Genomic DNA, 23097 nt, shown 5'->3' with positions numbered 1-23097 from the left:
CTTGTTCTTTATTAACCTTCTAGAATTTTTTTTTAAATCACTTGTTAAATATCCTTGGAGAAAATATGCATGAACTACATTTTATATTTAAAACATTAATCTCAACATGAATTTATGAATTTGATTGCACTCATGCCACCTCTGAGCCTCATTAAACATATGAAAAGGTAAAAATTACCCTGTAAATCACTTTCAAGACTCAAATGACTCCTCGTAATGGGAAGGCAAATTTTTTTTATCAGATTTTTTGATTATTGTTTAGAATGTGCTCTTGAAATTTTGACTGTGCTCCTAAATTTTTAAGTTAGGAGCACAAGTGCTCTCGGGGTTATGTCAAGCCCTAGTTCTTCCCACGTTCGCTTTGTAAACACTGGGTCGATACTTCCGCCTACATCACACTAGTGATGGGAAGTTCGGATCATTTTACCGACTCGGATCTTTGAGTCTCGTTCAGCAAAATGAACGAATCTTTTTTCGAGTCATTTCGTTCATTTTACCAATATATAATTAAAAAGCTACGTGTTACTTTCATAACACATGTACTGCTTGTACAAACGTTGATTACACTACAAACAAGACAAAACTATAATACTATTAAAAAAAGAAAAGGTTAATTCATTGTTTACCTGGGTCTTCAGTCTATGATTAGCTCCCTCACCTCTATCTGTACAGGTTTGAGTCGTTCGTTCATCACGTGACAGCCCCATACGCTTTACCTATGCTGCCTGAGCCGGAAACAGAATTGATTAGTTCATCTCTCGAGTCTTCGGGTTTGAGTCGTTCGTTCATTGTTGCGCAATTGCGCATGCGCGACTGAACGAATCACTCCCCGAGACGACTCGTTCTTCCCGAGTCACATTAAAGAGTCGTTCAAAATGAACGAATCGTTCAAGAACGACCCATCACTACATCACACGTGACCTATCCAATGTGACTACGTAATATGTGAGATGAGCTAGTGCAAGACGAGTATTTGTGGTTTAAAAAGTATATACATTTTGATGTTTTTTAGAAAATGACTGATTGTTTTGCTAGATAAGACCCTTGTGTAGAGCCCTTTGAATCTGCAATTTGGACCTTCAACCCTTTGGCTCCAATTGACGTCCACTATATGGAGAAAAATCCTGGAATGTTTTCCTCAAAAATAAACTAATCCTTTAATTTAACAAAAATATTTCTGTAGAAAACACTTTAAGAATATAAGCAAGATTTCCGTTATCATACATCTGTTTTTTCCTCAAACATATAACAAAACCCTTCTTGTTCTTGCAGCTATTAGTAACAGCGTAGCAACTGTGTGCAATGGTCCAGGAGACATAAGCTGTTTAGACTCGTCGTACTTCCCCCCTCTGGAGACTTTACACAGAGGAGCCCTGAACCATGAGGATCAGCTCAGCTACGCCACAAACGGAGACAGCGGCTGCCTCAACATGCTGGATTCTGGCTTCTACCGCTCAGACCTGGGCCAGATCAGCATGTGCAGCACCAAAGACTGCGAACGTCCCTCCAAGAGGCTCAAGATGGGTCTTTCGGAATCTTTCATTAACGACGTGTCTGTTACTAACCTGGGTGTGGACTTCGAGGGCAGACGCACACATCGCATTACAGGTGCCACAATGGCCGTGTCAGTCACAGACTTCAGCAGCATTGGGAGCGGCGAAACAAATGGTTTTCTCGGCTCTCATTCACGACACCACCAACACACTGCACTTCAGTCCGATTAACTCCCTTATGCCATCCAGACACACATTCATCAGACTATTAGTTCTTTTTTAAATTAAAAAAAAAAATCTATATATATGAAATGAATATACCTTTTGGTCGTTTTTCGTTTTTGTAATATGACATCAGTGATGTCTTTGTTGTACAGAGCTAAGAAATCTTGATTTCTCAAGAGTTTAAATAGCCATTTATTTTTCTGGTCCTTCAGATATTTAATATCCTTTTTGTCTTTAGTGATATACAGTTAAACCTAAATGCTGGAGCAGAGAGCCGTGGTCTCTTACTGTACTCATCCCGACACCTGCATCTTTAAGTCTCACGAAGGAGCCGCTGCCGCCGCCGAAACTGCATTTTTCATGTGTTTGTTTCACAAATGGGTACTTTTTTCAGTGTTTACACCACCCAGGATAGACTAAGCCTTGGGAAATGTAGCATTTTGTATATCAGGAAAACTGGCTTTTGTAATTTTGAAGCAAATGACTTACATGTTTAAACAAAGAGCACTTCTAGTCACCAAGATGTTTTGCCCTCATTTAGTTTTTTTTAAGAATCATTGAGGTTTCCTTGTTTTTAATTATACTAATGAGGTTTTGGATCTTGTTATTGGTTGGTGTTTAAGTTAGGGTGTTTTTTTTTAAGTGTACGCTTTAATAACTCTACTTATTGTGGTAATCTGAACATTTAATAAGTTGTTTCTTCTTTTTCTTTTTTAAATATTTTAATTTGTTTCGCAAATTTAGCTGGAAGCTGCTTTTTTTTTTTCAAAATATTTTTTCATATTTTGTTTAGTTTAAGTAGCATGACTGAAATGATCACAAAATGTTCTTTTCAGCTGTGCACTGTAAAAAATGTTAGTTTTCCAGTCCCCAAGATTTGGCACTCAAATAATAATGTAATCTCCAATAATCTAATATTAGACAGAATGGCTCTATAGGGCAGTCATCTGCACTTGACAGTATTATAAGTCGTGTATAAATATTAGACTATGAGAAGTGATGTTTATGATTCCCCTTTGAGCTTATAAAGCTACTTAAATGCTACTAATTACTATCACAGCTTTTTTACACTTCTGCTGGTGCTTTAGTACCAATTGGACCAGTGTTATTTTTGTTTTATTTTCAGCTATGCATTATGTATATTTTGTAGCTGCCAGGGGTACTGAGGAACACCTGAATGTTAATTGAGCTAATTGTTAATCACTCTTTACCTCTCTTTATGTTAAGCTCGCTGTCTTAAGTTCTTTATTGTTGTATATTGTATGCATCAAGCAGATGGGACTCTTGTTGATCCTTTTGACATATTTCAAGCTGATTAATATTAAATGCCAAAAAGCAGTCAGCTTGCCGCACTGTATCAAAACCGATACTGCCTCTGAGCTCGAGTCCTTCCTGCTATTTGCATTTTAAAACAATTTACCATAGAATTAATTTGTATACTAAACGTCCTGGCTTTAAATAGGGCATTGCAGAATGCTGAAAAAAAATCTTGTTTATGGCAATAATATGTAGATATGTATAGATTGTTGTACTTCTGTAAGTCTTAGAATATCCATAGCTTATTTTCACCTTTTTGTTTTGTTTACTGCAGTAAGAGACGTCAAAAAGATGCATGCTGATGGTGGTCGTTTGCAAAAAATACCACAGCATTTTTTTTTTTTTTTTTTGAGAGAGAGAGATTGAATATTGTAGAAGTGGAGATAATTAATGGACACTCCCATTTAAACCCATGCGTTCATCTCTTTCCTCAGACTGAGGATTTTTCCGTGATTTACACCTGATACTTAACGGCTGCTATTGGTAATGTGAAGAGTCTATTTTCTATTGAATGCACTGCAGTTGCAATTATAAGTTGAGTTGAAAGTCTTGTGCATCTACATAGTTAATACATAGAGAAGTACTTGTTAGTAGCATGTATGGAGCTGCGAATACAGACGCTGACTGAAATGGATCCATAGATGCCATTATTCTTTGACAGCACTACAAAGAGTCAGTTTTTGTTCTAAATGTTTTCAGTATCTGTACATCCAGCAGAGAACTTTATCATGCTCAACATACAACAAATGTAGTACTTTGGTGCTCATATAAAAAGTTTTTATTTTCATACTTAAGTGTCTGTGCTCCTACTATTATGTATTAGTACTTTTTATAAATGACACAGTGAATTTCAGCTTTGCTGGAGAATTGACAGTAATTTTATCCCCAAATATTTGCATATTGCTTCATTTTAAAGACAAAGTAAAATAATAGAATGTACAGGTTGTTTTGACCTTTAGAAACATTTTACATCTTAAAACTATTGAGAGAAGTTTGGTAAATTGTCCTCAGTGGATTTGGACTGTGTGTGTGTTTTATATATTTAATTTAGAAATTATTAAAGAATTATTGAATAGAGGTTATCACATTCAACCATGGAGGGGGAGGACAGTGGACAGTAAAAAGTTGTGAATAAAACCAACAAATACTATAAATGTATATTCATATATACAGACAATCATAATTAATTGCAGAATTATTCAGATATCTCTATTGTTTATATAATATGTACATATAATTGTATTGCTTTTTTTGTTTTGGTTTTTCATTATTTTGTATTTTTGTTGTACTTTATTACTTGGTGTAAAAAGTTCCAGAAATAAAAGCTCTGGAAACAAACGTGTGGTATTTTGGCTGAAAATGTGACCCTAGACCACAAAAACAGTTGTTAGGATAAAACAATATTTGATCGAGATACAACTATTTAAAAATCAGAAATCTGAGGGTGCAAAAAAAAAAAATAATAATAAATTTTAAAGTTACCCAAATAAGTTGTAACTTATAATAAAAAATGAATTTTAATATATTTATGGTAGGAAATTTACAAAATATCTCAATGGAACATGATCTTTATTTTATATCCTTTATATTTTTGGCATAAACGAAAAATCTAACATTTTGACCCATACAATGCATTTTTGGCTATTGCTACAAATATACCCGTGCTACTCAAGGTTTTGTGGTCCAGGGTCAAAAATAACATGACATCCCACTTCAGATATGTTAACTAAAACAAAAAAAGGCAGAGATGGTGGTTACTAGATAAAGTAAGAAAATATAACTAGAAACACAAGCTTTCAAAAATTAGTAAATATTTTAATCGTTCAGTTCTCAGTGATTCATTTTGTAGAATATGCTGGCAGTCAGATCAGTGCTTTTCTCTGAACATCCAGAACATATAATGTTAATGATGGTTAGAAGAAGTGATGGCCAGACTAGCCAATACAACAGAGTAAATAACAGAGGGATGGAAGAATAAGGCGGCAAAGAGTTCTGCATTTTAATGCAAATACAGAGCACCTAAATAATGAAACGACCAAGTACAGGCTTTACAACTGTCAAATAATATCTGTATGTACAATAAAACTGTAACTTAATTAGTTTGGTTTGCTGTATGACATTATGAACACTTCTTATACTGGGAAAAAAAAAAAAAAAAAGTCAGGCAACTGATTTTGACTAATAGAGTCTGATTGAATGAACTGGACCGCACCGCAGTCACTCCGGTCCACCACGCTGAAAGAAAGAAAGAAAACTATAGTAAGTGGTTTGTCCATGTTCATGTCTATTTTTATTAAATTTGTCTTTTTAGCTTCTGAATGTTTTGTTAAAAATGTAAATGTTCTTCATTGTCATTGCAAATAGTGGTTATTACAAACAAGTGAACACTAACCTGGATGTAGTCCATTTCATCTAATGCAAGGGTTCTTCTGCGGTACTTCTGAGGGAGCTCTCTAACTACATTAATGTTGTCAGGGGTGCCAGGCAGTCGGCTGACGGGTCCCGGTGGTCTGGATGGAGGTGATATTGATGCTGTCGGTGGAGGTGCGGATGGGGAGATGTGTGGGAGACTGGCTGCAAGCACCTTCAGAGTCTCTTGTACTGGAAATACAAAACACATTACCAACAAGGCAGTGGTGAGTCAGCTTTACAGTTTGCTACCATGATTTAAATACTAAATCTGTCACAATGGAAACTAGTATACACTACCAGTCAAATGTTCCTGAACAGTAAGATTTATAATGCTTTTTAAAGAGGCCTGCTTTACCATTTTAAATAACTTTTATTTATATATATTTCAAAATACAATTTATTTCTGTGATTTCAAAGCTGAATTTTAGAAAATTATTCCAATATGCTGAAAAAATATATATTATCATCACTATATAAAACAGTTGAGTACATTTTTTTCAGGATTATTTGATGAATAGATGAATAGAAAAGATCAGCATTTATCTGAAATAAAACGCTTCTGTAACATTATACAATATACCATTCAAAAGCTTCAGAATTCAAAAGTCAGCCAATTTTTAAACACTTTCATTTAGCAAGGATGCTTTAAATTGATCAGAGGTGATGAAAAAGACATTTATGATGTTACAAAAGATTTTCATTTCAGATAAATGCTGTTCTTCTGAACTTTCTATTCATCAAAGAAACCGGTTTTCCACATAGGAATTATAATAAATAAATATTTTTAAGCAGCAAAACAGAATATTATAATGATTTCTGAAGGATCATGTGACTGGAGTAATGACGCTAAAAATTCAGTTTTGAAATCACAGGAATAAATTACATTTTAAAATATATTCAAACAGAATGCAGTTATTTTAAATAGTACAAATATTTCACAATTTTAGTTATTCTTGTACTTTGGATCAAATAAATGCAGGCTTGGTGAGCAGAAAAGCCTTCTTTAAAAAACATTAAAAATCCTACTGTTCAAATACTTTCGACTAGTAGTGTAGAAACATTGTTTGGCGTCTTAAATGTATTGCACTTGCTATCAAAGACTGCAGAGTAAAACTTGTATTACACAAATAAAAATTAGTTACTTCCCAGAATAATGGACAAAGTAAATTCAATGACAAAAATAAGGCAACATATGGGCTTGTTACTGACCATTTGGCCTAGGGATGCCATTCCGATCTGGAAATTTAATTAAAGGTGCATGAGGTCGCACAACCTGCAAATGAATAAATCCAATAAGAACAGTAAAACAAAACAGTTGTGGTTAAGTGACTTGTCTACGGGGTTTCTGGAGGTTTTAATAAGGTTAATTCAAGCTTTTTACACATTTAAGACCTTGTTTTAAAAGCCTTTTCTTCCAAAAGTCGTGTATTCTTCTAGTGGGCTAGAAAAAAACACTTAATTTAAGTAAAACGGTTTTCACACCTCACTGACAGATATTTATTCTAGTTTTAATCATAAACTCACTTTATTATGTTGAGTTTCTCACAACCAAACATTGTTTTGCACCTCAAGTAATGTCTCTAGATTTAAGGACATTTGGATATTTGTATTTGAAACCAAGACAAAATAATCCAAAATGTTTTTTGCAATATATGCAACATTCAATGCCATGACTATGAATTTATATCACTTTCTGCTTTGAAGTAAAATGTTTCAAAGGTTTAAATTGTGGAAAGATGAATTAAGATCTTTAAGACCAGCAGAAACCCTGGATCTATAGTTCATTTAAGAGAATGAACCACCATAAAAACCTAGACATTTAGAATATTTAAAGACTGCATTTAATTGTATTTACTGTACATAATACTTAATGTGCTGTTGAGATGACATTGTGGTTTACAGGAAAGAAATAAAAAGACATACAGAGAAGAAACTTGGTTTGCCCACAAGGGCATCTGTCAAGCCAGTGAATTCAACGCATTTTAGTGAAGTAAAAACACTCTAGATCAAAACTAAGCAGATACTGATCATCGTTTCAACAAAACACCCATATAAACTACATGTCACAGCAAAACACTGTGTGTACAAGCTAAAGCGAGTGTTTACCTGCACGACCCGACTGGCAGCTGCCATCTTGCCACTCACTTTGCTTCCCATGACGACATCCGATCACTGCTTCCGGTTCAAACACACAGACAAACACCCACTGATCTATAATAGAGAACTGGATTGCTCATGACGTCATAAAAGTGAAGCCACCGCGCCGCCATATTAGTATTCCCTACTATTCGCATACATTCCATTGAATGAATAGGAGATCATACGATTTCATTGAGAAAACATCACATAACAAGTCAGCGTTTTTATATCTGAAGTCTCACTGTGCATTTTTACAACGCAAACGTCCTAAGCATGTAAACGGTTATTTGTTTATTGTCGGGAATTCCCTCTGCTTAATAAAAATGTACGTTCATAAAGCCTACATTACAGTCATGTACATCAGATAAGCATAAACATCGGGCGTTCAACATATGTTTACAAAAGAAAATGTGCTCATAAATCTGAATAATCACTGTTTATGTCATTTTGTTGAATTTATTCGTACAGTAGGCTAACTGCATGTTTCAACAATACTTTTGTTATTAATTCGTTTATTGTATGTTATATTATTATATATTCATTAATAACATTATTAATTTTGAAGCAGGTAATGATTTGTTCGTTAAATTAATAATTAATTCAACATATATACGCAGCATTTTACTCACATGGAAACAGTAATGTTAGTAAATCATTACAGAATTTGGTGATTTGAAGAGACTGAAATAGATGCTGCTCATTAAAAAAAAACGCACCATACCGCGCTGACTACTTAAAGACATTAAGCTTTATTTCAAAGATTTTAATTTATAGTACAAGAGCAATATTGTACAATCGAAACAATTTCAGGTAGGCTACTAATACCATATACACGGTTTTGTTTATAATTTCCTGCATAATTGGGTACATAAATATATTTTCGTTTTGGTTCAGTTAACTCACCTGTGTCTGCAAGTGCGCGGCTGACACACCCACCTAAACGATTTCAATATATATCGCTTATCCAGCCCGAAAAGACCATAAACATTCCAGATAACATCTTAAGTATAATTTATTTACATACACATATCCTCAAAACTAATTATGTGTGAATGAAACGCTTCAAATCGGGTGATTTTAGGTCAGTGGTTTACATGCGAATTCAATGGCGCACTCTGCCGGTAGGGAATAGTAAGATGGCGGATCGAACACTTCCGGTGGCTTCACTGCCTAACGGCATTTTAGAACGCAATGAGCAATCCAGTCATTATATAGATCAGTGCAAACACCGTACAATGAATACATTAGCAACCTGAAGAGGGCGCGGTTGTATTATAACTTAAACAAGGACAAACCAAACGCGGCAAAGAATCATTTCAGCGAATCGGTTCTTTTGAACAGTTCGAATGATTCAAAAATGAACGCGAACACTTCAGACCGATTCACTGAGAAGACTCGACCTAAAATCGTTGATCACTTCTGTTTTTAGACTTGGCAACCAGACGAGGGCATGTAACGACTACCATGAAGGACTATTAATGCTTACATGTTGCATTAATTATCTAGAATTAACTACAATCGTTATGTTTAGACATACAGTGCTAGTCTGGAGCAGAGAAGCTGAATCGTACAGAATGAACTTTAAACAGGCTGTGAATTCATGCACACATGCATGCGAATTTATGCAGTTCATGAGTTTTGATATCACACATCAACAATACATTACTGCAGCAAAACGCAAAATTAATTTACGCAATAGCTCATTCTGCTAACATTCATCACAATTGCTTCTGCCTTTAAAATAACGCTATATTTACAATCTATAGAGCTACGTTTCCTAATAAGCACAAAAGACACACAGTCTTACCAACAAGACGCTATCTAGTATTGTATTATAACCTTATTTTCCCATGTTGACCTCCGAAACACACTAAACACTATGCTGACAGTGGCCTTTGACGGCCAACCCTTTATTTCTGCTCATGCTTAGTTTGATGCAGGTGGGCGGGGTTTCGCGGATCACTCTGGTCACATGACTGTCACGTGACGTCAAGACTTCCTGGCGGCAGTTTCAGACGGTTGTGAGGAAGCGCGGGTCGGAATCTTGCAAAAAAAAAGTAAACAAAAGCCGCAATAGAAAGAAACGAGAGCGACGGTACGTAAAGAGTTGTTTAAATACGCTTACTTTGTAAATTTATTCGTTTACAATCCTTACACGTTTATTATAAACAACTGGAAAGTCATAGGATTTAATTGGTTTTAAGGTGCGGGAACATTTGACCTAATCAAAGCACATTTGACAGCTATTATATTGAAGCTTTAACCATCTGTTGTATCTGTTTAACCCTTGTGCGACCTTATGGACATTTTTGTCCATTTCAGTTTTGTTTTTTGTTGTAAGTGTGCCTGTGTTAATGCCAACTGCATACATTTTGGCTCAGGTGTTTATTTTTATTGATTTTTTAATATTTCACCCTCATTTCCTTCAAAAAATCAGAACCTTAAGGACAAAAATGTCCACACTGAAACTCACTAAAACTGCAATTTTTTAAACCAGGGCCATTTGACTATAAAATGATGAAGTATTTGCAATATTTGCTAATAGGCATTCATTCTATCAGCAAGGCTTCAGATTTTACATTTTTACCATTTTTTATTAGATTGTGCCATTTTTTTTTTTCAAATCTGGCATATACATAAAAATTAAAAAAAAAATATAAAAAAATCTAACACTACATAAAATATAAATGCCTCAAAATTAATGTTGTTGTTCTTCACCGACTCACCCAAGAATCTAATAAGCAAAGAAAGAAAATTCTGCTCAGCATTTAGTATATGGAAATTACTACTATTTTTCATTTTTTCATAAAAAAAAATGATATGCAAACAAACCAGCATTTAAAGGGTTACAATTCTGAAAATTAATGAATGTTTCGTATCTATGGATAGAACAGATGCTGGTTAAAAAATTGACATCAGTGAAAGTGGAAAACAATATTAAGAAATCATATTTGTATGACAGTTTTTGGACATGGACATTTTTGTCCATTTTGCACCTATGTGTAACTTTTTTTTTTGAATGCACAAGGGTTAATAAAATAAAATTAAATACATACAGTTGTCAATATTTGAAGTGGATCAAAACCTTTCACCAGAATATATAACGTTAAGCTATACATTTTGAGTCTCTGAAACCTTCAACAGAAATGTAAATGGGCTTAATTGTGTTTTTATTTCTGTACAGACATACAATGAGTGTCAGTAATCATGATGAACAATCTTCAGATGTTGATTCAGCTGAAATGAACAACAGTCTGCCTGATACAGCCTCGGCTTCTGAAGGGGTGACACCCACACGTTTGTTAAAGTGATTTTCCATTATTTAATTATTTTATTTGTATGATTTGTTATCTTCTTGCGCCAATGCGTAGAGCGCTAATTCACAGTATACTATATGGGCCATTCTACAAAATTGGTGGAAACTGCTGTGCCACAAACAAAAAACACATTTAAAAAGCATTTAAGTATTAAAATCTTAGATGTTTACTAAGATCCTTATGTTATCTATTGAAACCCAAAATAATATTTAAAATATCAGTAATGTTAATATACATAAAATCATTATTTGTGGGTACTTTCAATTGGGAGGTGGCTGTCCTGAACCCCAACCCCTAAATTTCAACTTATGAGAATGATATTGAAATAATTTTTGCATTTTATTCCATTTTTTTTTTTTTTTTTTGTAAAAATATCTTTTTATTTTCTAAAAAAAAAAAAAGTGAAGTTCAAAAAAATATTTGATATTTTTTGTAAATTATGAAATTTTATGTAAAAAAAAAAAATGTCCCGCATTTTTGTGCCACTAGCGAAACAGTGTATGTTTTACTTCTTTGGCTGAGACTGATTTTAACACCCCTACATTTATGATCAGGAAATATTTGTCACTCTCTCTCATAGCTACGTGGTGAGTAGATAGGCCCCATCATTTTGAGGTAAATGTGTTCAAAAGTATGAAAAATCTTTGTGTAGTTTTAAAGAATGTCACTATAGAACACCATTTTTCTATAATTAAACTTTTTTGGGAGTTATTCCATAACATTTAGTTTTTATATGTATACCACTGTTTAGAACTGTGCTAGGTAACCGTGTACTGATGATTAACATGTTTGAGCTAGGTTCAAAATTTACATCTTTTTTTTATCCCATTAAATTATCACGATCAAAACATGTCATCATTGTTTCGGTAGTAACAAAAGGGAACACATAATCCTTTATTTGGAGGAAATAAACAAAATGTTAGTACAGTTATGCAATTTACTAAAATTAGTTTAGTATGTTTTAGTATGTGTGTTAAAATTCAGTATACCAAAACATTACTGTCACAACCGAAAATTTGCTGTCGCTAACGAAACATGGGATGTTTTGTCAAAAAAAGTATACTGAATTATCAACTAAGATGTTATGATACTGTTTGGCTCAATGTGTATTCAAACAAACTAATGAAACTATTTGAAATCAGTATGATTAACTTTTTGCTTTTACAAATAAAAGAGGATTCAAAATACCACAAATCTGATAAATCACACTTGAAATATTGATTTATTTAATGAAAAAAATATATATTTACAAGGAAAATCTTAATATGTCAATAAAACCCTTCTAATTAAATTATTATTACTGTGTTTCTGTTGTGACAAATTTGGGAAGAGGACAAATATTCCACAACTTTCTGAAAATACAATATGAGAATGAACTGCACAATTACTAGAAATGTGTACCTTGTATGTTATACAATTTGCATACTACAAAATTTGTGGAAAGAGATGTTTCCAACTCTTGACATTGAACCAATTCTGTAGAATGGCCCATATATACAATATGTAACAGTTAAGTATAAATATACTGTTTCTTGTGTCTTTTTTTTTCTCCTCAAGAATGAAAGAAATAATGGAAAATCAGTGTTTTGAAATGAATGTTAAAGTCAGCATGGGTAAGCTTAAATTTATACGTGAATAAGCAACACTTGTGCAAATAGTAACCACTAATAATTAACCTAATGCTAACTGTAGTGTTTATCTCTAAGGAAAACATAAAGAGTCATGCGAAGCTGATGGGGACCTGTAAGTGTGCTTGAATTTCTGAATATATGTATGTTTGTACATATACTGTATGTTATAAAATAAACTGACATTCATGTTTTTAAAAATCTGTAGATCCAAGTATGAATGTGAAATAGAGCAGGCAAGACTCTCTTATTTCAACAAAACACTGGTATTGAACAGGTAAAGATGCTGTGGTATCAAGAATAATTTTCTTATCTTTTTGCAATCCAATGTCCGACTGTGTCCAAAATGATTTTTTGTTTTTGTGTAGAATGCAGATTTGGAATGTCATCATTGATAAGATGATTCAGAATGATGCAGATGCTGAGTGAGTGAATACTAATTTAAATAAATCTGATCTATGTAGTTCGATATTCATTTGTCCCAACTGTATTCACATCTTTCTTCATACAGGGCACTGAAAGAACTGACCAATCAGAACACTGAGCTCTGTGAAAAGACCCTGAAAATTTTAAAGGTGGGAAATTCTCTGCTATGCTATATACTACCAGTCAAAAGTTTTTGTACAGTAAGATTTTTTGTTTGTTTGTCTTTTCTGCTCACCAAGCCTACATTTATTTGATCCAAAATACAGCAAAAGCAGTTCTAATCATTCTAATATGTGGTTTAAGAAACATTTATTGTTATTATCATCAATATTTACAAACAGTACTTTTTTTTTCAGGATTCTTTGATGAATATAAAAATCCAAAGATCAGCATTTATCTGAAATAAAAAGCTTTTGTAACATTATACACTATATCATTCAAAAGCTTGGATTCAGTATAATTTTTTTTGGTAAAGAAATTTTGGAAATGAGTACTTTTATTTAGCAAGGATGCTCTAAATTGATGATAAAGACATGTTACAAATGATTTCTATTTAAGATAAATGCTGTTCTTCTGAACTTTCTATTCATCAAAGAAACAAGTGAAAACAAAGCAAATCAGAATATTATAATGATTTCTGAAGGATCATATGACTGGAGTAATGATGCTAAAAGTTTAGTTTTGAAATAACAGAAATAAATTACATTTTAAAATATATTCAAGTTCAAAACTGTACTATTTTTGCTGTACTTTGGATCAAATAAATGCAGGTTTGGTGAGCAGAAGAGACTTTAATAAATCTTACTGTTCAAAAACTTTTGACTGGTAGTGTATGTTTTAGAAAACACTATCATTTCTATATTTTAATTTTCGAAACACATTAATGGCCATAAAATACTTAATTGTCTTATTTTTTTTTCCAGGAAACACGAGAGCTTCAGGATCAGATCACAGATATCCAAAAGGAAAGACTTGGTACTTACTATTTTAATGACACTTGTTGACTTACAACCAGGCATTTTTTGCTGATTTTCTTCAGTTGATAGCTTGTTATATTTTGGCAAGATGTAACAAATTGGATGGGTAAAATGTTTATTTAAAAGCTACTTTCACATGTTCAGTATGCAGTTTAGTAGAAAATATTTCATTGATGTTTTCCTAGACCTAAAAGGACAAATTAAGAAGAAAATGCAGGAGATAAACGAGTTGAAACAGGTGAAGGAAAACCAAGGAGAAGTTCAACAGAGAGCTAAGGAAAGAGCTGAAGCAGTCTTACAGAAATACCAGAAGGTCACCACCATTTTACAAAATGTCCTGCGGGTATGTTGCTCAGCAGTGTTTGCTTGTGTACTTATTCTAAATTAATCTAAAGTCAATTTATCTAAAAACATTGCATTTTGAACCTCCTTGTCATAAATATCTTGCTTTCAGGGAATCATACTGGCCAGTAAAGTCAACTGGAGGGATGATCCTAAATTAAGAGACATTGCAATGGGACTAGAAAACATTCCCAACTAAAGACCTGTTTGAACACATTCTCCAATTAATGTATATACTTCACCTGTAAATGTGTTCACTGTAATGTATATTTAAGCTTTTAATAACAGCTTGTTTAAGAATGTTTTAGAAGCATTCTGAAGGAGATAAATATTAGATTAAATGAACTGCATTTACCAATGAATTTACTTTTTAAAATAAAGTTCAGACTGATCTTTTAATAAAGGTTGATCTATAACCACATTCACTACCAGTTTTACTTCTGTTATGGCATGTATTTGAGCAAAACAGGTTATCAAACAAGTAAAACAGCCATTCCATGCACTAAATAGCACTAAAAGGAAGAAAAACTGTTTTTGGAATAACATTCACAATAAGACCAGGAATGTGCAAGAAAAGTTGACATACTGAACAAAACAGCCTTTTACAAAGTATTTTAATTTTTCAGCCACTTTAAGTGAAAAGATTTAATACAGACATAAAAAAAACACAGACATGATTTAATAAAGTTCAAGCAGTAGAACAGATTGTATCATATTTTCACCACTTGTCCTGCTATACATGGGCTCACTCTCTTCCCTTCCACTAGCACAGGGTTTGGCTGAATGAGTAACCTTCCGTAAGTCCCGCCCACCTGTCCTTTAGTGAGACGGCCAGGATTGACACAGACACAGCCAATCACATCCTGAAAAATAATAGAAAATGAGTTTTCCTGTCAGAATTAAAATAGCCTTTTATTTGACAGGGTATATATATGTGAAACCTGACTGATTTACCTTGATGAAATACCGAAGTTCAGAAGGAACGATAAGAACATCAGGTGTGAGGTTCATTTGGCCGAATTGCTGAAACTTGTCATAATCCATGTTAACTTCTTCCGCAGGGGGATAGAGAGGATAGTAGCTAAAAGAACAATCAAATGAAATCTCAGGAGCAGCAGAGAGCACAAACAACTTTTTTACTACTAATCAAACCTGGGGTCATTTCATTTTAAAGATGAGAAATGAATACGCTCTACTAACCTTCTCTGGGTCAACATGTGTTTCATAATCCGTGAGAAACGTTCTGTGCCCGTGCCACTGCAAAAAGCACAATTACACCATATATTAGTGCTTGTGCTCACTCACTCCTCTGAGGAAGTAATTATTTTCAAATTAATTTAATGTTAAAGGATTAGTTCACTTCCAGAATAAAAATTTCCCGATAATTTACTCACCCCGTGTCATCCGAAATGTCTTTGTGGACATTTAAGTAAAAAGTCGAAATTACGAGAATAAACCTAATGTTTTGAGAATAAAGTCAGAATTGCGAGAAAAAAGTTGAAATGTTTTAAGATCAAAGTCGGAATTATGAGAAAATGTTGAAATATTTTGAGGAGAAAGTTGAAATATTTTAAAAATAAAGTCGGAATATTTGGAGAATAAAGTCAGAATTACGAGAATAAAATCGAAATATTTTGAAAATAAAGTTGAAATATTATGAGAATAAAGTCAGAATTACAAGAATAAAGTTAAATATTTTGAAAATAAAGTCGGAATATTTTGAGAATAAAGTCAGAATTACGAGAATGAAATTACGAGAGTAAAGTTGAAATATTTTGAGAATAAAGTCGAAATGTTCAGTATAAATTCGGAATTACGAGAATAAAATCAAAATATTTTGAAAATAAAGTTGAAATATTATGAGAATAAAGTCGAAATATTTCGAGAATAAAGTGAAATATTTTGAAAATAAAGTCGGAATATATTGAGAAAAAAGTCAGAATTACGAGAATCCATTTTTTATATTTTGAGAATAAAGTCAGAATATTCTGAGAATAAAGACAAAATGTGACCCTGGACCACAAAACCAGTCTTAAGTCGCTGGGGTATATTTGTAGCAATAGCCAAAAATACATTGCATGGGTCAAAATTTTAGATTTTTCTTTTATGCCAAAAATCATTAAGAAATTAAGTAAAGTTCATGTTCCATGAAGATTTTTTGTAAAATTCCTACTGCAAAAATATCAAAATGTAATTTTTGATTAGTTATATGCATTGTTAAGAACTTAATTTGGACAACTTTAAAGGTGATTTTCTCAGTCTTTTTGATTTTTTTGCATCCTCAGATTTCTGATTTCAAACAGATGTATCTCGGTCAAATATTGTCCTATCCTAACAAACCATACATCAATAGAAAGCTTATTTATTGAGCTTTCATGTGATGTATAAATCTCAGTTTTGTCAAATTTAACCTTATGACTGGTTTTGTGGTCCAGGGTCACAAATAATACAGGAATAAGTCTAAATGTTTTGAGTATAAAATTGGAATTAAGAGAATACAGTCGGAATATTTTGAAAATAAAGTCGGAATTACGAGAATGAAGTCGAAATATTTTGAAAATAAAATTTAAATATTACAAGAATAAAGTCGAAATGTTTTGAAAATAAAATTGGAATTACAAGAATAAAACCTGAATGTTTTGAGTATAAAATCGGAATTACGAGAATAAAGTCGGAATATTTTAAAAATAAAGTTTAAATATTTTGAAAATAAAATTGAAATATTAAAAGAATAAAGTTGAAATGTTTTGAGAATGAAGTCTAAATATTTCGAGAATAAAGTCGGAATTACGAGAATAAAGTGAAATATTTTGAAAATAAAGTCGGAATATTTTGAGAATAAAGTCAGAATTATGAGAATCCATTTTTTATATTTTGAGAAAAAAGTCAGAATATTCTGAGAATAAAGACAAAATATTACAGGAATAAGTCTAAATGTTTTGAGTATAAAATTGGAATTAAGAGAATAAAGTCGGAATATTTTGAAAATAAAGTCGGAATTACAAGAATGAAGTCGAAATATTTTGAAAATAAAATTTAAATATTACAAGAATAAAGTCGAAATGTTTTGAGTATAAAATTGGAATTAAGAGAATGAAGTCGGAATATTTTGAAAATAAAAACGGAATTACGAGAATAAAGTCGGAATATTTTAAAAATAAAGTCTAAATATTTTGAAAATAAAATTGAAATATTACAAGAATAAAGTTGAAATGTTTTGAGAATAAAGTCTAAATATTTCGAGAATATAGTCAAAATATTTTGAGAATAAAGTCGAAATTATGAGAACACATTTTAAATTTAAAAATAAAAAAAAGACAAAATTATGAGAATAAAGTTGAAATATTTAAAAAAATTAAGTTGAAATTACAAGAATAAAGTCGAAATTTGAAATTCTCACAATTTTGAATTCTTTCTTCAGTCGAAAAGAAATTAAGTTTTTTTTAGGAAATCCTTTTTTTCCATGTAGTGGACTTCAATGGTGGCCAACAGGTTGAAGGTTCAAATTGCAGCTTCAAAGGGCTCTACACAATTCTAGCCAAACAATAAAAATTGACCAATTGTTTCGCTAGATAAGACCCTTATTCCTCGGCTGGGGTCGTGTAGAGCCCTTTGAAGCTGCACTGACACTGCAATTTTTTTTCCGACTGAAGAAAGAAAGACATGAACATCTTGGATGACAAAGTAAATTAACAGGAAATTTTTATTCTGGAAGTAAACTAATCCTTTAATGAAATAATGTAAATTCACATGTCAGTTGTACGTTGTTTTTAAGCTAGAATTGCTAGTTGGTTCAGTAGTATTACCTGCTGATCTCTTCAGCTCCCATATGAAACAGAATGTCTGTAGAAGTCAGGCCAAATGTCACATTACCAATGAGGAGTGTGCAGGGGTCAGAAGCTAAGGTTACTCTCTAGGGGTGGAAAATGCATACAACAGGAGTCAAGATAAAAACGGATTAATTATTCAGTTTAAGCATTAAGACATATTAAATAAAGCCATGTCTTTCTAATTAAGTTTGCCCTGAATCACACAAATAGATAAAATATTAATCACCAGCACTTAGAAATAAAGAGGACGGCCAATTACAACTAATCACAGCTAATAGCTAATCATCTCACCGCTGAATCATCTTTGCTGAGGTTGGTCAGGTTGAAAGGTGGCTGAGGATAAATGTAATGATGCTGGACATCCCTCTGAGATGGCACAAACACCAACCTGCATCCTGACCTATAATAAAAAAAAAAAATGTGCGCAATGAAAACACAGTTGTACATGGTGAGCACTTTCTATAAAGATGTAAATAAGAATATACACACACCCTTTGGTTCCTTCCACTATGCTGTCCATACATCTCTTGAAAATGATTTCAAATGTTTCCGTTACCTGGTTTTTCTGTTGAAAAGGTTGAAAATCAAGTGGTTAAATTTCTGGCCATGATGAAAAATGTTAACAGAGGAATTTCAAAAACATACAAAAGCTGGTTTACCTCAATCTGCTCATGTTTGGAATCAACAAAAGGCCCAAACTGTAAGAGAAATGCTAGTTAAAATTGCACAGATGTAATTACATAATATTGAAATGCCCCTAAAATCAGTCACACTGTAAAATAAATTAGGTTTTAGCACAATAATAATCTTCATGGACCAAAACACAACAGAAATGTTTATAAAGCTGTACCCACCAGAATGCACACATCAGGACGATCTTTATTGATGATAGTAATGAGGTCAATCAGAGGGTCATAGGTCAGACTTTCAGAGGGGGTGTAGGGTCCACAAGCCATCATGACCATCACAGGCTCAGATACTGAAAAAGTGAGTTATGTGGGGTGTAATATAAGCTGTGATCACAATAAGGATGTTCTTGATACATTTTTACCAATCTTACCTTCATCCATTTCTTGTTTTACTTCAAGAGGACTGTAAAAAGGCAGGGGAATACCCTGATGGAGAAACAAATCACAGAATAAATATCAGAACTCATAATTCAACAAAACCCAAATAGGTTTAAACTAAAAAGAGCTATATATGAGAGATACCTCGTATAGTTTGGTTGCAACAAACTTCTCCCCAGAGGGATTCATACCTTCCATTACAACAACCTACAAAAGAGAGTAAGAGAATGTTGCCAATATAGATAACAATATATGCTGAACACATTGCATGAGAAAATAAAAAAAAGTTTCTTATACATATTCTTTCTCAAATTAAAAAATAATCAGAATCTTAAGTGAATTTTTCATAATTCTGGTTCCTGAAAATTATAAGCAATATAATACTATTATTTAGTAATAAGATGAAAACAAACACACACACACACACACACACACACACACACACACACACACACACACACACACACACACACACACACACACACACACACACACACACACACACACACACACACACACACACAAAAAATATGCTAATATAATAGAGGGTTGGCACTTATGTCATGGTTTGGTCAGTTACCTGGATGTGTGGCCATATTATAACAACAGGATTGAATGTTTAATGTACTATCGAACACGTTGTTCTGCTAATTTATGCTGTCTAAACCATGGAAAAAAATGTGGAAGCTGCTAAATCATATAGAGAAGGACTTAGTACGCAGGAAAGGTTGCAATAATTTGACAAACTAAAGTTAATAGGTGGTAAAGATAAATACAAGCAGTATTAGATTAAGATATTAGCCTAATTTTTCACCTGCCTGACCAGAAATGATAAGAACAAACAAAAATGTTGCCAAGATTCTTGCACTGGAAATCCAGGTTCAGTTTGGCCAACCACAAACGATTTTGGCAATCTATAGTACTCCATGTTTTTGGTCTGGTATGACTGATTAGTACAACCCAAACATGACAATAATTGATCATTTTCAACAGCAGTAATGAGCAAAATTTGCAAGTTTTGTTCGGTTCAGTGGCATTGTTTACATTCAAAACCATTTCGAGTAGGCGTATATCTCACCTGTCCAGGAAACAGTGAGAACTCTTTAAGCTCAGACAGATCCACTGGCACCTGTCTGCCCCCCTGTTCCTGTCCGGCCTCCAGCAACACAGATTGGGCATTGAGCTTCCCGTTACTGTCACAACACACCTGGCCCAGCACTGTGATGCTATCCTGCAAAAGAGACAGAAAATAAGATCACAACAAGTTAAAACAGAAAAAACAAAGAGACTAGAGAAATAACTTAATTTGATCACTTCGAGAATATAAATATTTAGCTTCTTTTTCTTAATTAGCCATGATGATGTCTGTGCTTGTACCTGAACAGGTAATGAAACTGGAGAGAATTCCTCTATGTTAAAATGACTCCGCAATTCCTCTCCGAGTTCTTCAATCTTTTCAGTCAGAACTATGGACAAGGTAGAGAACATATATAAACATCTATAAAGACAGTCTGTATGTTTAATGCAACACAAACACAAATTTACATCCAGTTGTGGAAGAATCCCCATCCAACATGCACAAAATGCACATTTGAAAAAACACAACGCTTTGTATGGCAACATAGTCTTACCGTCCCGCACGTCTCTCAGTCTCTGGAACATGTATTTGTAGCTGCTGCTGAGTGAATTCTCTCCTCCTTCCAGCATCTCAACCCTCACAGCGCTCTGTCCTTTACCCATCCAGCGAGGACCCTGCACAGCTCCAAACGTCGAAACCACCTCTCCTCGCCCACCACGCATGCCGTATTTTTGAGAAGGGGTTGCACTACACAATATAAATAATATATGAGTCTTAAAGGTTGTATCAGCGATTTCTAGCCTAAAACATAAAGTGTCAATTTCAGCTGACCTTTCTTCACGATCCGCTCGCTGCCTTGCCCATAAATTGTCTGTGAAAAAACCGCGTCTCTCTGGTCAGCCTAGGGTCCGAGATATGCCAAAAAAACAATCGGCACTACCAACCTTTCCACATTTAAACAAACAGTGTTCCAACCAATCAGCGTCAGGGATTTGGTGTTGTGGACTTTCGCTCCGCCTCCCTCACATCCCTGCACCAGTAGGAAAGTCCACAACACCAAACCCCTGACGCTGATTGGTTGGAAGACACGTTTTTTTCACAGACAATTTATGGGGCAGGCAGCGAGCGGATCGTGATGAAAGGTCAGCTGAATTTGACACTTTATGTTTCAGGCTAGTTTCTGACAAACCATACATCTATGAAAATCTTAATTTAAAAAAATCGACCCTTATAACTGGTTTTGTGGTCCAGGGTCAAATATCATCCTGAAGTTAAACAACAGATTCTGATAACGAATTATTCCACACTGCCTTTAAGATAATTGTTGGTAGAACAAGTTATGGTTGCACTGGTGAATTCGTTAATGGTTCTGTTGCCTTATAAAGGTTTCACAAATTCAAATTTAAATACATGTTTGATTATATTAACACCTTGGCGAGAAGCTGGCAGGAGACAGCAATAGACTGGGACTTGTGAGTCGGGCTACACCTCTCTTGGACTGAGGATGTTCTGGCGTGGTCAACGCTCGCTTTTGAGAGCCCTGCAATCACGTAAAGATAGGAATACATTTACATTTGTGCTTTCTTACTGATAGTTTACCAAGAAAGTAATTTACAATATACTTGAAATGACAGCAGTTAAGCAGATCAAATAAACAATTTGGGTTTGCTTTTAAGCACTGAGCTATACAAGATTTACTCATTTGGAATCAATAGTGCATTTCTATCAAATGTCCCCTATTTATCTGCCTCTAACTTATTTATTACCTTGGCAGGTGTTGAATAGGAATCCAAAATGCTTTCCTCTTCTTCTTCTGCACGGATGCTGTGAGACTCTATTAAGAAAACTACTGCATTTATAGTAAAAATATAAATTACATCTACTTAAACTCAGTTATGGTTTGAGCGATAAGGATACAGTTCCTGAATAGAGTTGATGTCTCTTGTTTTGTTAAACTGGGATCCCTTTGATGAGCCTTTAGGCTTTTTCCTCTTGTTCAGTATCTGTAAGGATTATACAAATCAAGCAGAGAAACTAAGTGTCTTATTTATTTAGACATCTCTGGAGATCTTAGAATTTCTGTTGCAGTTTTCATGTTTTGCACACTTATACTAACTTCATGTTCAAACTGGTCCAGGTTATCAAGAGTGAGCGACAGCTGGCCTCTACTGGAGCTGAACGCAAACCATTCACATACGATCTCTTCACCTTGCAGCCTGTGACACAAACACTGCTCCAACACTACAAGAAACAATTATTACAGTATATCACCAATGTAAATATATGCATTCTAGAAATTTACATATATATGTGGTCATGTTAACAACACTACATTAACAAAAAAACTAAAACAAATAAGACACTTGACGTTTACTTTTATCCACAGTGTCATTGTTAAAGGCTATGTTGAAAGTGTCCAGTTCAGATTTGATGTCCTCTGCAGTCACTGAAGCCATTGTTATTGTGTCCTCTGCTGTTCAAATATGAATAATCTTTAACCTAAGAAGAGAAGCAACAAGATGCATAAGTGTTTTGAATAACAGATTTATCAATCGCAGTTGTATCAGAGAACAATATTATAGTCTCGCTAAATAAAACACTGAACTGGCGCTAAGTTAAACACAATAACAACCTAGTTTGCTTTATAAACACACTTTTACGCAGCAGAAGATAACACTTGGAATAACAAACGTATCAACATAGATTGTACAGTCATGTAAAAGATTACCTTTTATAATAACATCAAAAATTAGCTGTCATATTCCTCAACAGTCTCTGCATCACGTTCGGATTGCCGCGAAAAAGTACCCGCAAAACAGCACTGAAAGGTCATTTCCGGTTCCTCC

At 33.7% G+C, this 23097-nt stretch overlaps 4 protein-coding genes across 6 annotated transcripts in view; 2 read left to right on the top strand and 2 right to left on the bottom strand.

Moving 5' to 3' along the window:
• mier3b (mesoderm induction early response 1, family member 3 b) overlaps positions 1–4380 on the top strand; it is a 12287-nt gene extending 7907 nt beyond the window's left edge. The window contains exon 13 of the mRNA XM_073818760.1: positions 1273–4380. Coding sequence (XP_073674861.1) covers positions 1273–1724 — 452 coding nt within the window. The 3' untranslated portion in view covers positions 1725–4380. The remainder of the gene's footprint in view (positions 1–1272) is intronic.
• Positions 4381–4829: 449 nt separating this feature from the next.
• kgd4 (alpha-ketoglutarate dehydrogenase subunit 4) lies at positions 4830–9528 on the bottom strand. 3 transcript variants are annotated; one of them, XM_073819399.1, is made up of 5 exons: positions 9394–9528; positions 7554–7622; positions 6657–6720; positions 5428–5636; positions 4830–5270 (listed from the first exon to the last, which is right to left on the bottom strand). In XM_073819399.1, exons 2-5 carry the CDS (start codon positions 7602–7604, stop codon positions 5253–5255), a joined length of 342 nt encoding a protein of 113 aa, XP_073675500.1. In that variant the 5' UTR covers positions 7605–7622; positions 9394–9528; the 3' UTR covers positions 4830–5252. The 3 variants fall into 3 exon arrangements, with proteins under 3 accessions (XP_073675500.1, XP_073675501.1, XP_073675502.1); XM_073819400.1 differs by having other exon boundaries at positions 7554–7619; positions 9394–9508; XM_073819401.1 differs by having other exon boundaries at positions 7554–7619; positions 9426–9444.
• Positions 9529–9577: 49 nt separating this feature from the next.
• Positions 9578–14741, top strand: cenph (centromere protein H). The gene is made up of 10 exons (XM_073819398.1): positions 9578–9681; positions 10771–10893; positions 12461–12516; positions 12610–12646; positions 12740–12808; positions 12900–12956; positions 13043–13106; positions 13881–13932; positions 14120–14277; positions 14389–14741. Exons 2-10 carry the CDS (start codon positions 10778–10780, stop codon positions 14473–14475), a joined length of 696 nt encoding a protein of 231 aa, XP_073675499.1. The 5' UTR covers positions 9578–9681; positions 10771–10777; the 3' UTR covers positions 14476–14741.
• Positions 14742–14873: 132 nt separating this feature from the next.
• pola2 (polymerase (DNA directed), alpha 2) lies at positions 14874–23088 on the bottom strand. The gene is made up of 19 exons (XM_073819397.1): positions 22980–23088; positions 22626–22750; positions 22368–22492; positions 22169–22254; positions 22018–22075; positions 21682–21791; positions 20805–20998; positions 20551–20639; positions 20252–20404; positions 19318–19380; positions 19167–19221; positions 18961–19085; positions 18766–18804; positions 18598–18671; positions 18398–18506; positions 18083–18189; positions 15477–15533; positions 15231–15357; positions 14874–15139 (listed from the first exon to the last, which is right to left on the bottom strand). Exons 2-19 carry the CDS (start codon positions 22705–22707, stop codon positions 14987–14989), a joined length of 1806 nt encoding a protein of 601 aa, XP_073675498.1. The 5' UTR covers positions 22708–22750; positions 22980–23088; the 3' UTR covers positions 14874–14986.
• Positions 23089–23097: the final 9 nt, after the last annotated feature.

This window comes from Garra rufa, chromosome 15 (genome assembly GCF_049309525.1).
Source record: "Garra rufa chromosome 15, GarRuf1.0, whole genome shotgun sequence".
NCBI lineage: Eukaryota > Metazoa > Chordata > Actinopteri > Cypriniformes > Cyprinidae > Garra > Garra rufa.
The sequence above is the reverse complement of the archived record's forward strand: the minus strand, read 5'-3'. Positions and strand labels throughout refer to the sequence as shown.